The sequence below is a fragment of the Aptenodytes patagonicus genome, chromosome 2, assembly GCF_965638725.1.
Source record: "Aptenodytes patagonicus chromosome 2, bAptPat1.pri.cur, whole genome shotgun sequence".
NCBI classification, from domain to species: Eukaryota; Metazoa; Chordata; class Aves; order Sphenisciformes; family Spheniscidae; genus Aptenodytes; species Aptenodytes patagonicus.
Window position 1 is genome coordinate 125,333,867 of NC_134950.1, and position 17,136 is coordinate 125,351,002.

Below are 17,136 nucleotides of genomic sequence, written 5' to 3' on the forward strand. Positions count from 1 at the left end.
TATGACAAGGTGACCCGCTTAGTGGATGAGGGAAAGGCTGTGGATGTTGTCTACCCAGACTTTAGTAAAGCCTTTGACGCCATTTCCCACAGCATTCTCCTGGAGAAACTGGCTGCTCATGGCTTGGATGGGTGTATTCTCAGCTGGGTAAAAAAACTGGCTGGATGGCCAGGCCCAAAGAATTGTGGTGAATGAGTTAAATCCAGTTGGTGGCCAGTCACAAGTGGTGTTCCCCAGGGCTCAGGACTGGGGCCAGTTCTGCTTAATATCTTTATCAATGATCTGGATGAGGGGATCGAGTGCACCCTCAGTAAGTTTGCAGATGACACCAAGTTGGACGGGAGTGTTGATCTGCTCGAGGGTAGGAAGGCTCTGCAGAGGGACCTGGACAGTCTGGATTGATGGGCCGAGGCCAACTGTATGAGGTTCAACAAGGCTAAGTCTCACACTTAGGTGCACACTAGGTGCACTTGGGTCACAACAACCCCATGCAACGCTACAGGCGTGGGGAAGAGTGGCTGGAAAGCTGCCTGTCGGAAAAGGACCTGGGGGTGTTGGTCAACAGCCGGCTGAACATGAGCCGGCAGTGTGCCCAGGTGGCCAAGAAGGCCAATGGCATCCTGGCCTGTATCAGAAATAGTGTGGCCAGCAGGAGTAGGGAAGTGATCGTGCCCCTGTACTCGGCCCTGGTGAGGCCGCACCTCGAATACTGTGTTCAGTTTTGGGCCCCTCACTACAAGAGAGACATTGAGGTGCTGGAGCGTGTCCAAAGAAGGGCAACGAAGCCAGTGAAGGGTCTAGAGAACAAGTCTTATGAGGAGCGGCTGAGGGAACTGGGTTTTTTTAGCCTGGAGAAAAGGAGGCTGAGGGGAGACCTTATCGCTCTCTACAACCACTGAAAGGAGGTTGTAGCGAGGTGAGTGTTGGTCTCTTCTCCCAAGTGACAAGCGAAAGGACAAGAGGAAACGGCCTCAAGTTGTGCCAGGGGAGGTTTAGATTGGATATTAGGAAAAATTTCTTCACCGAAAGGGTTCTCAAGCATTGGAAGAGGCTGCCCAGGGAAGTGGTTGAGTCACCATCCCTGGAGGTATTGAAAAGACCTGTAGATGCGGTGCTTAGGGACATGGTGTAGTGCTGGACTTGGCAGTGCTAGGTTAATGGTTGGACTTGATGATATTAAAGGTCTTTTCCAACCTAAACAATTCTATGATTCTATGGTATTTGTCTACACCTGACAGGTACAGAGACATTCTGATCAGCTCTCTGCAGTCACAGAGTTGCTGTTTGTGGGACATTAACTCCAGAAATAACACTTTCCATAATTACTTACATGCTCAGTCTGACCCACCAGATGACAGCCAAGCAGAATATTGGATACTCTTGCAGTTAACACAGTATGGAACCTGGGCCATCACAAACACATCAACAACCCTCTTGCTGATTAGAAAAATATTTATCTAGGTGAAGAGATGAAAAAGAAATTTTCCATCCCCAAATGCTGCTTAAGCAGCAGAGCATACAGGCAAGGAGTATTTAGATTTTAAATGAACCTATCTTCTCATACGCAGAATACAAATAGCTGAGATACCACTTAGAGGTCATGACTCAGCCACTCAGCTCATCAAAGTATGAAGATATGCAAGTGATGTCACTATTAACTGAAGAATTTATGCTGGATGCAACTCCCTACTGAATGGGTGCCTTACTTTGACTTAGCATCAATGAATTTTACCTCAAACCTCACTACAGCACCTAGTGTGTGCCTGGTTTATCTGAAGATCATTTTCTGTTGTTTTCAAATAGCATAATTAATTACACATGAGGAAGTAAGCAGATGAATGCAAAAGTAGGTAAATCTCTGGTCTCCTCTCCCCTTTCCTACACAGCAATTTGTTGCACACATGAACCAATAATGTCAATTTTCTTGCAACTCTTCCCATAGATTACCCTGGATATGCCAGTGGGAAAATATTCAGTGGCAAAGTCAGCATATGTTTTAAAACGGTTGTATGCTGCTTTGGTTAGGGGAAGCTTTATCTTCAGTCCACTGCTCAATACAGTCAGCATGGCTGAAACAATTATGTTTCATCAACTGTAAAAGGTACTTTCATTGCTAGAGAGTAATACTGTCTCAAAAAAAAAAGAGGTAAGCAGCAGCCATTTCCTAGATCTGCAGCTCTAAAAAATTCACATTCAAGTTCTGAAAACATGCAGTAACTGCATATGCACTCCTCAGGTTCAAAACTATGTATACAAACTATATAATATATTGGGGGATGTGGAGTGATCCAATGCTTATGGATGAATCACCCAAGGAAGAAATGACACAGCAAGTTATTCTGAGGCTCCACACTTTGCATGTCAGCCACCTTGACACTATTAAGCAGACAGAGATGTAAGGCCTTAATGGATGACCATAGCACAAGAAATTGAACCTAGGAGCCAGTGGCTGTTCAATGCCCAACAGCAACATTAATTAGGATTCAGATTTGGATTCTAGTTTGCGACTGATTACTGTCACCATTCGAAGTTCAAGGCTTTCTTTACTTTTCCTAGAAGCACTGCTGAAGATGATCCTCCACTGTTTCTTCAGTCAGTCTGAACCACAGAGAAGTTTCCCATCACTGTGTTTTGTCTTCACCTCTCCTTTCTTTTCTTAAGGGCGATTTTCTGAAGCAATTTGCCAATTTTTTTGTCCGATTTCTGTCTAGCACTGTTTTCCCTGTTTATCTACTGTTTTATTACATTCTGTCTATACCTTACCCCACCCCTACCGTTTCTAATCCTATGCCTTTTCTAGCTCTGATTTACTCAACTTCCATTTCCTCTTTTCCTTTCTTTTTTAATTTTCTCATTTAGAAATCACATTTCATAATCCTTTTTGGCAACGAGATGGAGGTGTCATGTACTTGCTGGCGTGCAGATGCTTTCCTCTTAAGTCCAACATCTTTTTCATCCAGCCACTAGAAGCTGATTCTAAAGGCAGATTTAGTGGTAGGTACATGGTTATGTACTATCTAGTTAAAGCAAAGATATGCTTTATTTAGAGAATTTTAAAATAAATTGAGACTGAATGTGTAGTCTCCTATTTGACTAGTTAATCCTCTACTGCATCTGTATTTTTTGAATTTCAAATTCCAGCTAGCTAGTTAGTTTATTTCTTAAACTCCTAGCAGTGGAAGTTTAAAAAAAGAGCCATAAATGAAAGGGAATAAAACAGAATATGAACCTAACACAGAAGTTCCCTCGTGGAACCTTAAAACTGATTAGTGCCACTTTCTGTAAGGTTCAGATCAGATGTGATCATCTGGAAAGTCGGTCTTCCAGAATAAATGTCAAGCAGCATGATTACCAAAAAAAAGGGCAAATGCTACAGATGACTTTCAAGCTTTGCAAAGCTCCGTGTGAGAGGTCCTTATCCTTCCTATGACTATCCTTTGACAGAAACTGAAGGAGCACAAAATGTGCCAGAGGGAAACACTGATTCCACACAATCAATAATTTTGATTTTCATGCTGTCACAATTCAGTAGTAAATTAGGAATCAGAGGATCTACCAAGAAATGCCAGATGGTTCATTATGAAATACACCAGCTGTCCTTTTTCCTCCAACGTCTCATTTTAAACTGGTGGAAAATTAAGTTACTTTAATCTACTCTGTACAGCTCTATAATAAAAACAGACACCAAGATAAAGGTTGAAATATCCAGCTACTCACTGGATTCACCTAGCCTACCATCATGATGCCATGTAGTGTAACCACTCAGCTACTTCACAAAACAGGTCACGTATTTCCACTGAGGTACCTCTGCTCTCAACACCATACTGGCCCTTGTCTAACGGAGTTCACAGTGTCAGGGTAGACAAGCAGACAAACAGCTGTTAGTATAAACTGGATCAACACCTATACAGTTGAGCTACCAAGGACATGAGCTGAATGTGTACCTTGTACCTCAAGCCTAACAAGGGCAGTTAGCACGATTCTCATTAGATGTCATGTCAAAGATGGCTCCTACACTGAGTGCCTGGGAATGGAAAGCAAAGGCAGTTTTAGAGGGATATACATGAATGGCTTGAGACAAATCTCCTTAGTTCAACAGATTAGCAATACACCTATTTCCAAAACACCCATGTATTTGAATGGAAGGCAAGGGGTAAAGAAGTTACTTAAAAATCACATGTATGTTTACTATCTTTGGGTGCTACCTTTGCAAAACCAATAGCTCAGAACTGTTAATAAATCAATCCTTGGGGTTATAAAAGGATACTTTTTTAGACATAACGGACTAAAACCCCTCCCTGTTTCATTTTAGTTGTGGTACTTAAGGGATTAATTTGGCATGTTTTAAGAATGTAACAGGCTATGCGTATTCTTCAGAGCTCAGTCTTGTTATTACAGCACAGCCAAACTCTTTCCACTAAGGTTTGCTAGAGATAACAAATCTATCCCTCAGCCAAGCACGAAGATGCAAGCAGTGCAAAAAGAAGTGGTCCAGGGGGACATTTTTCACATTGCCTCACAAAAAAAACAATTCATTTTCAAGTTAATTCTTTTCAGTTCCCTAGCTAAAAAAGATGACATAATTCCTGTTGCTACGTGAGTGTATTAGCAAAGTCTAAAATACAGCCCAGTAAAAAATTTATACGATTTGCTCACCTATGTAGCTGGTTTATGTGTTTATACATTTCAATCCTTCAAAAACTTTTGGAAGGTTACTCAAATGTATCATGGTTAGATCTGCAGCCACAATTTCTCCACAGTAGTAATGTAAACTACATTAGTTGGGGGGTTAAGTGCACACACTTACTCTTCTGAGAGAAGAAATTAATAATAATTTCATGGACTTTTACATAAATGTAGTCACACAAGTTCCTTTTTCCCTCTTGGAAATTGTCAGGCATCTCTGAGTGTACTGGTTATTCTGGAAAAAAGTGTTTTTAGGCACCAGGATTCCCTTTTTACTTTCAGACACTCGGTACTTCATATTTCTATTGCTGTGTTTAGGTGTCTAGGATGAACAAGAAACCAGTGAAGCAAAGCAACAGATCAGCAAAAGTTGAATTAGTTCTAAAATTTAGATATGGCATTGCGATACAGGACTTACAAAACTCAAGAGAAACAAGCATTTATCTTTATTTCCAAACAAGATATTATTTTAAAATAACGTTTAAACATTTCCTTGTAGTATTACTAATTCAAATGTTGTTGGAATGTGAAAATAACTCATTTTTCCCCCTTAAGCTGTTTATATGATTTTTTAAAGTTATTTCCACTTTAATAACCTACAGTTTTAATAAACACTTGACACAAAATTTCTTTAAATAATATGTCTATGTATTAAAATTCTCTCTTCTTTCAAGTGTTTTTAAGATGGTTAAATTGATCCACTTTGCAAGACAATGTTTATACTACCTCTTTTTGCAGTATTGTAAACTGAATGCAATCTGTTTTTCAACATAATCCACAGATGCTTCAAAATGTCCTTTCTGAGGCTCTAGCCCTTTTTTCAAGGGACTTCCATGAAGAATGTCTTTAATTAGTATTCATTTCAAGTACATTTTTTATTCATTTCATAAAAATCTGGTCTGAGTAGAGTCCTCATCATTGTAAATAACTGCCTAAATACTCAGATCTTAAAAATTATACTGGAGAGCAATAAGATAATTCATATGCCGTTCTTCCAGATTTCCTTTACTACTGCTTTTCGGCGTATCTTTTTCTTTCTTGTCTTGCTATCAAACTTGAAAGACTACGTTACACACTGGAGAAGGTTATATTTGAACTGGAGAAGGTTAAATTTTGCCAGAGCTGAATGTTTTATGTAATACTAGCCTTGCAGAACGCTGACGATGATGATAAATGCTGTGCAGCTAACTCCCTTTTATTGGGTCCTTTCTGTCCCAAGGACCTGAAGCACAACACTGAGCCGGGGAAGAAACTGCCTAAGAAATCTGTATTTGCTGCTTTGATTAGCTTTAGTTAGCCACTCGCTGACTTTTTTGTTGTACTTAAGCACATATGTGCAACCTAAGAAGATGATAAGCAAATGAAAGTTAACGGCTTCCCAGCCTGCCTGTTCTTTCCTCATCAATGGAGAGCTTCTGCAGAAGATCCAGTGTCCTCTGTCTTTATTTGGACAGCGATGTATTATCTCTACCTATAGATGGAGAAACAGAGATAAAATGAGTAACATGAGCTGAAGTCACATAGTGAGCCAACGTCAGTTGGTAAAATATGCCTTTACTCTTCAACTACTCTTTTACATCCACAGTACTGCACTTCTAGAAAGTAGTGACACAAAAAGCTTTATTTCTGTGCACGGGTCTCAGACTAGGACGCATGAAATGCGAACACCGCCAAGCACTAAGTCAGGGTGAAATGAATTTGAATAAGGCACTTCATCCCTCAGAGACCACCCGTGAATAGAAAGGGACCGCTTGTAGGACACAATCATTTATCAACCATGTGCGATTTTGCTGATCACATTGTTGGCATTAAAGTAACACCTTACTAAGTTTAATCATTTATGATTTTCATAACATTCGCCATTTAGATTCAATCTTTGTACAACATTGTTTTTGTAAGCGAACTTCTACATGTTCACATTATCACGCAGTGAATGGTCCTGAAGCTTTGGTGTCCTCCATTTGTGTTGGAACTATCACCACGTTTGAAGCCCAAACACCAAATTTGGCTGTTTTCTGACTATATAGTCTAACTATTTGAGCTATTTTTTTCCTAACTCCAGTCCTGAGAAACTGTGTTATTTGAAATACAAAGTTTACGTAAGCCATGGTTATGGAAACAAGCGTATCGCCCCTCAATTTTGGAGAGCTGCTGAAGTGCTGTGGACAAGGGAGATAATGCTGCTTCACTGAGGTGGATGAAACACCTGAATAAATGAACTAACAAGCCCAGCAGTCTGGGGGTTTTTCTACCCGACTCTCAGCTCTGAGCAAGTTGAACGTTGGCTGCCATTGCGCTTTGCCGGGTCTGGTAGTTCCACACAGGACCCCAGTACCTTGGGCCACCCGAGCCCACAGCTGCGGCTGTGGCCGGGCCTGGTGGCCTCTCACCCCGTGGTCGCTGCAGCACGGGGCTTCGGGCAACAAGGGAGCAGCACGAAGGCTCCCCAACCGAAACCAAGAAACCACGGCCCGGCCGAGCTCTGCCGCCCAAAGGAGCAGCGTTTTCCACCCCCGTGCTCGGCCCCGCCTCAGAAGAAAGGTTTCCGCCATGAAGGCGGCACCGTTGATCCGGCAAGAGGACGAGCACAGCGAGGCGGCAGCGGTGGCAACTCCTCTCCCCCTGCCCGTGAGTGGCGGCACACCCGGCCGCGCAGGGTCCCCCCTTCGCCCCGCCTCGGAGCCTCCCTCACGCCACCGCCCTCGGCCGCCTCCCGCCCTGCGCCGGCCGCGCCGCCATTACCCTCCTGCGGGGGGCACCTGCCTTTTTCTGCGAGCGGCGCGTTGCGGGCTGGCGGCGCTGGCGGGGCTTAGAGGAAGCGTCGAGGGACGGATCGGTGGACGACAGACAGGGCGAGGGGAGAGGGAGGGTGGCGCGGGGGTGGCGCAGAAGGCAGCGGGCTGTGTTGCATGGGCGGCCGCGGCGCGGTCTTTGAGGTGGGGGAGGTGTGGGGCTGCTTCCTCCTCTCCCCTCCGCGGTGAGGGGCTGCTCCGGGCTTGGGGGGGAGCGGTGGTGGGGGCTCGCTGGTGGCCGTGGGCTTTCCCAAGGTGGCCTGGGCTTGCTTTCTGTCAGGCTGGGCTCCCCCGGGGTGACCCCTGAGGCGGTAGCCTGAGGGAGGTTGTGCTCCCCTCCTGGTCGGGCCTGTGCTCGCTTTGGGTGCCGGTCTAGCTAGGGTGCTGTTAAAGGTGCACCGGTGAGTGGATTTTGTGGATTTTGTTGCTGTCTCTAGGCTCCTATGATGCCGCAGTTAAGGTCAGGGAAAGTGGTAACTGCCAGTGAGGTGAAGTCGGCTGACAGGATGGTCACCAGCCCAAGCTCTCCGGGTGCAGGGGTAGGACGTGAGCCACGGAAGAAGTTGGTAGTCAAGCAGAGTCATCATCTGGCACCAAAGAGGAAACCTGAGCAGCCCTTATCTTCCTGTCTGCAACCTGCCATGCTCTCCAGCGTTTCCTGTGAGCAATTTGCTCCTCTTGTGCCCAAGCAGAAGGAGCAAGGTGAGAGTAGCCAGAGACTCCCAGGTAAAAAAAACAAGGGGATACAGTGCAGGAGGGCTGCCAGAAGCAACAAGGGTGTAGCTTTGCCAATTTCAGACGCTGCTGTATGTGAAGATTGGCAGGCAGCAACCACCTGGGAAGAGACTGTAAGGAGAGGGACAGGACAAGGTGAACAGCTGTTTTTCTCAGGAACTGCTTTGCAAAATAAATTCTTAGCAGGGATTGAAAGAAAAGAACATAGCTCAGAAGGACTGAACCTCTCAGGTTTCCAGGAGAGTTCAGGGAGCTCAAGAAAAAAAGGCAGATATTCCTTTATGGAAATAGAATTACAAATCCCATCCTCAGAGGAGGAAATTGAGAGCGCAAAGAGACATGGCATTTCCTGTTTGCCAGAACCAGAGGTGCTGCAACCCAGAGAGGGCACATGTAGTACCGAAATGGAAAGCACTGATTCCGTAACGATACTGAAGATGCAAATCCCAGATCTTAAGAAGAATTTGGGGACTCAGGAATCGTTGTCTGAAACAAAACCTCAGGAAGAGGTAGATGTGCAAGAGAGGTTGGATGGGTGTTCTTTAATTGGATCAAGAAAGCCAGGGACACAGGAGAAAGGAAAGAGATGCTTGAGCAAGAAAGGCAGGACATCTTTGATGAAACCAAAACTACAAGGACCCAGAGAGAGGGGTAGCTCTGCCTTGCTAGAACTGCATACACAGTGTCCAGAGTCCAACAAAGGAGCTGTGAGTCTGAGGAAGAGGGACAGAAACGCACTGGTGTCAGAGCAGCTACAGGGTCTAAGTGGCCAAGAACAACCAACAACCAGAGGAAAGATGCACAAGCGTTGCATGAAAGAAGAGCAGCAGAGCTCAGACCCTCAGAAAGGAGCAGACAGCCTGGGGGAAAGTGGTAAGCACTTGTGCCCCATTGCAGAAGATGCAGAATTTGGGCTCCCAGGACAAGGGACTGGTGCTGCAGTAAGAACCCACTAAAAAGTGAAAAAACAGAAGATAATTTTTCTTTTGCAGATGTGTCTGTGTGGGACAAAGTCATGGGGGCAGGAAAGAGTGGCCTGTACCCTATCTCAAAGTGACTCTCAGTGTGTGGCTCCCAACTTAGCTCAAGAAGTGTAGAGATAAGAGCTAGGGTCTGCTTTACAGTACTGTGAAACCAGTCTTTGACGAAAACAGATTTTTAGGAAGAGGAAAGGCTTTTCTTGAAGGAGAAAAGCAGTTCTTTTGCACAAAGGAGAGGAGACGAGATACCCTTTTGAGGGGTGTCTGCAGCAGTAGGCCCAGAATAAGAAATTTTTTTTTTTTTTTTCCCCCTCAAAACTGGTCTGTTCATTTATGCGTAGAAGGTCAGGCACAAGCAGGAAAGGAGGCAGTAGTTTCAGCAAAGCCAAAATAAAAGATAGTCAATTCTTCATTCATCTGTATAGTATTTGATTATTTTTTAATATGTATCATGCTGTCTTGTTTTAGTGCTTGCCTTTATAGGATGCTGGGTTTTGTTTTCAGAACTTTTTGCTTCTTAGTTGCTATTCCCTGCAAAATCCTAAAAGATAGAGAAACAAAGATTGTATTTTGGTGTTTTATTTTGTTGTATCAAACTGGAACAATTTTGAAAGAGGATTTTTAAAAGTCTCATTTTTTTCAGGACAATTGTCTAAAAGACATTCTTTTTACTTTCAGAGTGGGTACATTCAATGACAAATATTCGCTGTAGGTTATTATTAATAAATGTTTTATCTAGAAACCATATTCTGAAAAACTGAGGTACTAAAATTGTACCTTACTTTGAAAACTAAGATCTAAAAAAACCAACATTCTACTAGTACATTCTTGAGTCCATTCTCCAGATGAAATTCCAGATGTACAGTTTTTTACATAATCTGTATTTGCTTTTAAATAAAAAGTAGTACTTTATAAAAGTGTAAGTCCTGCAGTTTTCCTGGATCTTCTTGAACAGTCTGATGCATTTGGTTGGACTATATATCTGAAATAAATTACTATATTCTTATGAACAAGCTTTCCTATTACAGAGAATCTACTGTGTAAACAAAAGATGTTAAAGCTGAGTGTGCAAACAGCATCTGCATTTTCTTGCCAGACTTGCTCTAATTTGGTTTCCACCTATGTTTTAAATACACAACTCCCAGTGTCCTTATGACCCCTTAAGGTTCTGTTCATCTTTGCATTTGTTTCTGAAGACAAAACATCATTTGTTACTGTAAGTCTGCTAAAAGTGCTCATTTAAAAAAAAATCTGGTAAAACTTTACAGAAATGTTTTAGCCTTATACAGTGTCATGTTCTTTAGTAGCCTTGAATGTTTTTTGTTCTCTTTATAAAATATTGCAGTAGGGTAATCTTTTTTCCCTTAGCGTATTATTTAATGTTACTTCTTTGTTTTTTAATCAGCAAAGGAAAAATGGAAAGCAATTGAGCAAGACTCCGGTACACAGGCTGTGAAGAAGCTTAAGACAAATCAAAACAGATCAGATTCCAAGGAAAAGGAACCTCACTACTCTAAATCTCCTACGGTTGCTACTTTAGGTGGGACTCAAAGCAAGAGCTTTCTGTGCCATCCTGTAACAAAAAACTCTGGTGTGCAGTATAAAAAAAGGAAACCCAGAATTGATCAAATCAAGTGCTCGCAAAGTTTTAGTGTGACTACAGCTGAAAAAGTGAGAAATGTATCTGCAAAATATGATGCTGAACATTGCAGAAATGCCCTAAACCATTGCAATGGCTTGCTCTGTGCAACAGAAAAGAATCCATTTGTGAGATTAGAGGCCTGTAGTTACATCAATACATTTGTGAAGTCTTCAGCTAGAGGAACTACCAGCAGTTATAAATTAAGTGGCTTCTTCCATGTAGCCCAGGATAAAAGAAAGCATGTTTTTCCTGATGCTACTGCAGGACAGAGTGATATGAATTGCAGCACTAGTAGAATGCAAAATGAGACATCACCCATAAAAGGTGGTTTATTGTTTAATAAAGAAAAAACTCAAAATGGAGAAGGGTGTTTTTCATGCTGTCAGAGTGAAAAGAATAAGTGTTTAAGGGGAAGAAAGTGGAATATTGGTAGAAAGCCTAGAAAAAAGATGAAAATTACTGAGAAATCAGCAGTGCAGAATATTTTCACAGACATGGCTAATGAATACAGTGAGTGTGAGTTACAAACAGAAGCGGCAGTTGCCATGTCGAGCTCCTTTGCAGTCTTGGGACTAAATCATAAAGAAATTACTTTGTCAGCTTCATGTGATCATACATCAAATCTTCATACAGGAAAAAATACTCATGAAGCACAAAATATATCAGTCTGGAGAAAGAATAGTGCCAAATTACTTGCATTTGAAGATGGCTTTAAGAAGACGTCTGAGCTCTGTGTAATAGCAAAAGGAGAAAATTCAAACAGTGTGGCACATCATTCTGCTGCCTCAGGTAGCCTGAGAGTGCTAGCTCAGGTCCATGATGTTTCTAATTGTCACAAAAGCAAGACAGATGAAAAATTGAACAAAGTTAATATGAAATTGCAGCAGTTTACCTGTCAAAGAACAGTACCTATGACCGGTAAAAATGTTTGGCCTTTTGAATCTTGTGCCAGGACTTCTGAACGGGTTCATAAACATCATGGGTCCATCTCAGAAGGAAAAAGACTTTTAAGGGCTGCCTCCGAGCAATCCTCTGATAAAAGCAGTGTTAAAGCTGTAGGAAACAGTGCTGTGACTGGGAAGTTGAGACGGTTGGATTTGCATATGTCATCAGCAGAAATTAACAAAGAAACTACACATAAAATGATGGATCCAAATACTGAATGTCTGACTTCACTTGAAACACCAGAATCCTCTTCCTTGGATATTTATGAGGCTTTGAGAATGAGCAATGAAAATGTGGAATCACCAGTTAATATGGATAGAAGTGCCGTGGCTTTTAGCCATGATGATGTGCAAGAAGTTAAAGCAACCTTGAATTTTACAACAAAACAAAAAGATAAAAATAAAGGAGCTGTAACAAAAAGAAACCTGTCTGTGACAGTCCAGAATGGTACATCTACAGGTAACACAAACAGAATAAACTTCAGCCGTAAAGCATCAGTAGTGAACCAGACATTTTCTGATTTAAAGCTAATGAAAGTATTAAACACTGGAAACCTGACAAAATTCAAAATTCCTTTATGCAGAAACAAACCTGAATCCAGGAAATTGGAATCTTCATTTGAAAGAAAAACCTGTAGTCCACTAGAGCTTCTTGACAGCGCTAGTGTTTCAAGAAGGCAGAAAACAGGTGAAGAGACTTTTTTGGTAAATTCCGAGCAGCAGCCTCTTCCTGTCGCGAGTGATGCTACATCTACAGCTTCCATGAAGAAAAAAGCAGATGAGATCAACAGTAAGGACTTCCAGCATGATGGCTCTGAAGACCTTTCAAATGAGATGTCTGCGCTCCCTGAATATTTTTCTTTATATCCACATCCTTTCCTTGACAGACAACTAGAGTCATGTGTGCCTGATTTCCATGGTAATGAATGTGTACTAAAATCTAATTTTCCTGATCATTCTTGGAATGCAGTTGACCACCCTGTTGCATTAGAAATAAATGATGATAGCAAATCAAGAGGGAACCTTTCACAACACAAAAGTCAAAATTTTCCAGATATTCTTGAAGCTTACGAAGAAGATGTTCTTGTCATTGATGTGATTCAGGATGACCCTGACCTTTTTGGAACCAATAATGAAGAGGAGCTTGCACTTGGAGACTGTGAAAATTGTCCTGTGAAGGCATCCTATACTAGCATCTGCATTAAAGACGAAAAGCAGGATCTTAAGCCTGAGTATCCTGTTATCTCAGAAAATAGAGATTCAGTCGATGATAATTTTAGGTATGCATATCATTCTTTTTATTACAATAATCCTAAGTACTTTGTTCTCATATCAGTATACTTTGGTTGTAGTGGTCAGGCTTCCTTACAGAATTTCACTAATTTCTGGGTTGATTTTAAGTGCCAAAATTTGATGGAGGTATGACAGTATTCTGAATGCAAATAAATTAAGTTGTTGTTCTTAAAAACTAGGATAAACTCTGAATTGAAGGAAAACGTAGTCCTGAAGAATTGGTTTAGATCAACTGAAGTGAAACATGAAAGTATAAACAAAGCTAATTAAGAGTAATATTCATAATATTTTTAAATGTCTGACGATTTGAGATAGCAGACACCCCTTTGAGGGTAGTTTTTTAGTTGTAAAGTGGTATAATGCTTAGAAATATTTTTTACTTTCTAGGTGTGGCTTATTCTTTTGCTGGGTCTGTATGAGTAAATGATAGTCTCTACAGTAGTATTCCATCCTTCCAGTCTCCTTCCCTGCTTTTCTCCTATCCCCAGACATGTGAATAGTTTTCAAATCTGTGATTTGGCTAACATGTTATAGATGTTTATGATCCTGCATCTTCCTTCAGCAAGTTCCTGGTGTAAATTATTAGGCATTAATGTTTTTCAGGGTTTTGAGATGATAAAAGTCACTGAAGAGGGAAGAGAAGTTTGAAGTAGAAACAAACTTTTGTAAAAGAGGTAGTAGTCCTTCGTGGAATAGATGAACTCGTCAATTGTCTAGTCTGTTTTTTCTCTAAGCTTTGATACTTGTGCTGGAAAATGAGTTTTAAGATTAAATTTTTCATCTTACAAAGAAAAACATAAAGCTTAGATAGAAATAGTACAAGATTTTCCTCTGAAGATTAGTTTTTTTATTGGGAGGGGTGTTTTAATTTTCTTCCTCTGCTCTTTCTGGGTGGCTTTGTTATCCTTATTTTAAATGTTTTAATTATTTTCAACATTGTACCATCTTATAGCTGCATTCATTTTTTTTTACTCTTTGCTCTCCTTATCCTTTCCCCTTCATTAAACCCATGTGCAAAAGAGGAAAGGAATCTTTTTTGAGGTGCTGAACAGTTTTTTAGACGTGAGAATATAAAACTTTCAGATGTTAATAGAATAAAACTTCTGCCAAAACGAGCCTCTGAATAACAGGGCAAGTCTTTAGTAGGAGCATCAAACTTCTTAAGCAGCTAGGCTGTATCATACTAAATTTATTAGAATGAGTATTAATTTTGTGTACAGTGTATATTATATTCACTGTAGAACAGAATGAGTATTCGCTGTATATTACCCGAGGGTAATAATGGCTGTTCAGAGATGGTTTCCAACTGACTGTCCAGACAGCTGTTGCACAGAATTGAAGACCAGAACTTCTGAGCCCTTTACACTTATGTATTGGTTATGGTAGTAAAGTTTGCTATTTATATAAATACTAACTGAAAATTTTATTGGATCTTGTAAGTACTTTGTAGGGAGGACAAATATTCCTTTTAATTAGTAATGACATTGAGTTAGAGTAACATTATCACAGCCATTAGATAGATGAAAACTGAACTGGTTTGAAGTCGTATTTCAACTTTCTTCCTGGTATCTGGTGAATTTGCTTGCCATCAGCCAAGGAAAATAAAAATGCATGGTTCTTATTTCTTAGAATTTCTGCTTAATTTGCTAAAGCAGCAGGAAAAATTGTCTATTTTTGTTTTTTACCTTCCATAATTTGATGCAAAGATCATTAGACAGTGACTAATCATAGTTGGTAACAGTCAGGAACATATTAATGGACTGAATATGAGAATATTAAAGTAAAGCAATAGACCTTACCACAGTTTTATCAGGTAGCTTATGATATCACCAGGTAATACCAGATAATGGCCAGTTCATACTGTTGTTTTTTATTTTGTTAGTATTTACCAGATACAACTGGGACTTCAACTTTGTTTGGCCAACCAAAACAAGTGATTATGCTGGTAGTTATGCTCACATCATACGACATATTTTAAAATAAAATATTGTTTCTGTTGATGTCCTTTTTTTTTTTTTTGCTTTAGAGATATTCTAGAGTATTGTCTACATTTTCTTGTTTGGCTTCTTATTTTATGCATACTCGGTTTTGCTTCATTGCTATATTAGTTTGTAACACCACTTCAATCTGTCCACGTAGAACAGCGAGTCACAACTGCACTATTGTACACCATCTCTAACTTGTATAAATATTAGTTTATATGCATGTTTTGTTTAACATTTGGTTAATGTTAGCCATTACACTCTAGATGAATGTAATCTAGGTGATTTTAGGTAGAAGAGCAATGCAACCACTTAATGGCTGCACATGGTGGTTGTTGGTGAATGTTTTCTTTAACTGTATCAATACATAGCTTTTGTTATGATTTCCCTTCAGATTAATAAGAGCAGGTGGATGATGATAGAAAGAATCTGGATCTTTGCTAAAACTGTTATAGCGCATGTATGCATGGGGATGGACTTCAGTACATCCTGTGTACTGATATTTTAGTCTGGTGTTGGTACAGAGCAGTAAGAACTGTATTTCTGCTAGCAGCAAGTTATTCTGAAAGTATAGCTGGGTTGTTAAAAAGCTTTTTAAAATGTGTGGAGTGTTACTTACGAGTTTAATAGCATTTAAATTGTAATTGTAAAGGAAACGATTGGTGCCTTAATTTGTGTTCTTCCAACTACAAAAATCTGAGATCTAGCAGCTTGTCAAAATGACAGTTGCTATAATGAAGTAATACTTTTTATTCAAGTTGCATTGTGAAACCAAAGCACTGAAACTGTGTGAAGGATGTACCAGGTTGATTCAGTAACTGACAAGCATTCAGTGGCAACTACTAGCCATTGTGGATGTGTAACTATTAGTGTGAATCTATTTTGTTTGAGCTTTGAATTTAGACACCAAGATGTGTTTAGCCAATGATACTTTTCATCTTTGACTATTTGTGACCTTAAAAGCCGGAGGGGTATTTTTAGTTATGAAAATTCAAGGATAATAATTTTTGGATTCCAAATTTCAGATAATGAGAGCACGAGCACGTGTCTGTCCTTCAAAAGCAGAACATACTGGTCACAACAGTGATTGAGGTCCAAAATTCAAATAAGGCTTGTTTCTTTTGTTTTTTTTAAGCAAACTAACAAAGCACCCAACAACCAAAGAGGCACCTAACATTGCTACACATCTCTGCAAAGGTTCCCTAACTACTGTAATTGTGGTTGTGCATGTGCCCAGAACCGATGGCTCTGAACAAGTAGTTCAAATAGGACAAGCAGGTCCTGTGTCTTAATCCAGGAAGATTCAAAAGACTCTGTATGTGTATGTCCTGAATGGTTTGATTCAGTTAGCATGCTCTGACCTTTAGGGTAAGTAGGACTGGTTATTCCTCTGGTGACTGCATTTGAAGAAGAGAAGAGTAAGTGCTGGTTGCTTCCAGCATTAGTTGCCAGTCATCAGGAAAGGATTCTGGACCTGCAGCCTGACTGGGGCAGTGAAACTCAGTTTTCACATATACTTCTGTTTGCCATTTTCTATTGTCTACTCGTAAGTGGCTCCCAACAGTGCAGGTTTTTGAATCAATCATCTGAGGTGTTTCTTTCCTCTCATGTAAGGAATCTAGACACTTAACTCTAAGCGGCATCCGATATGTCTTTTCATCCCAACTAGGACTAGTACATTCAGTAGATACCTTTGAAAGCGCATCAGCAGCTATTCTTACTCTTAGGAGACTTCTGCATTTTACTGTTTTCCTTTTGAATAAAAAGCCTAAAGTTGAATCCATTTTTCATATGCAAAATAGCAAACTGAACACTGTGGTTTGTTTGTGCTGTAAAGAGACATCTGTTTAAACTTAATCAGCAGCAGCATGCAAGAGCACCCCACATTCTGACATAGTCTAGTCTGTCTCCATTTCTAGATCTCTAAAATGTGTTGACTTCTGGTTCTGTCCGTGCTCCTAGATTTGTCAGGCTGGTGAGCAAATGCCAAGTACTGTAATAAATGTAGTTTTCTGTATGTGTTTTAGGCACCTTCTTTACAAGAATTTATAAAGTGCTTCCCTAACTGTTTCACGCTACACG

General features: G+C 40.6%; 1 protein-coding gene across 1 annotated transcript in view; it reads left to right on the plus strand.

Moving 5' to 3' along the window:
* The first annotated feature begins 7,236 nt into the window (after positions 1-7,236).
* The window catches only part of TOPAZ1 (testis and ovary specific TOPAZ 1), a 43,786-nt gene continuing 33,886 nt past the window's right edge, over positions 7,237-17,136 (plus strand). The window contains exons 1-3 of the mRNA XM_076332314.1: positions 7,237-7,314; positions 7,916-9,086; positions 10,599-13,059. Of these exons, the coding sequence (XP_076188429.1) occupies positions 7,237-7,314; positions 7,916-9,086; positions 10,599-13,059 (3,710 nt within the window). The remainder of the gene's footprint in view (positions 7,315-7,915; positions 9,087-10,598; positions 13,060-17,136) is intronic.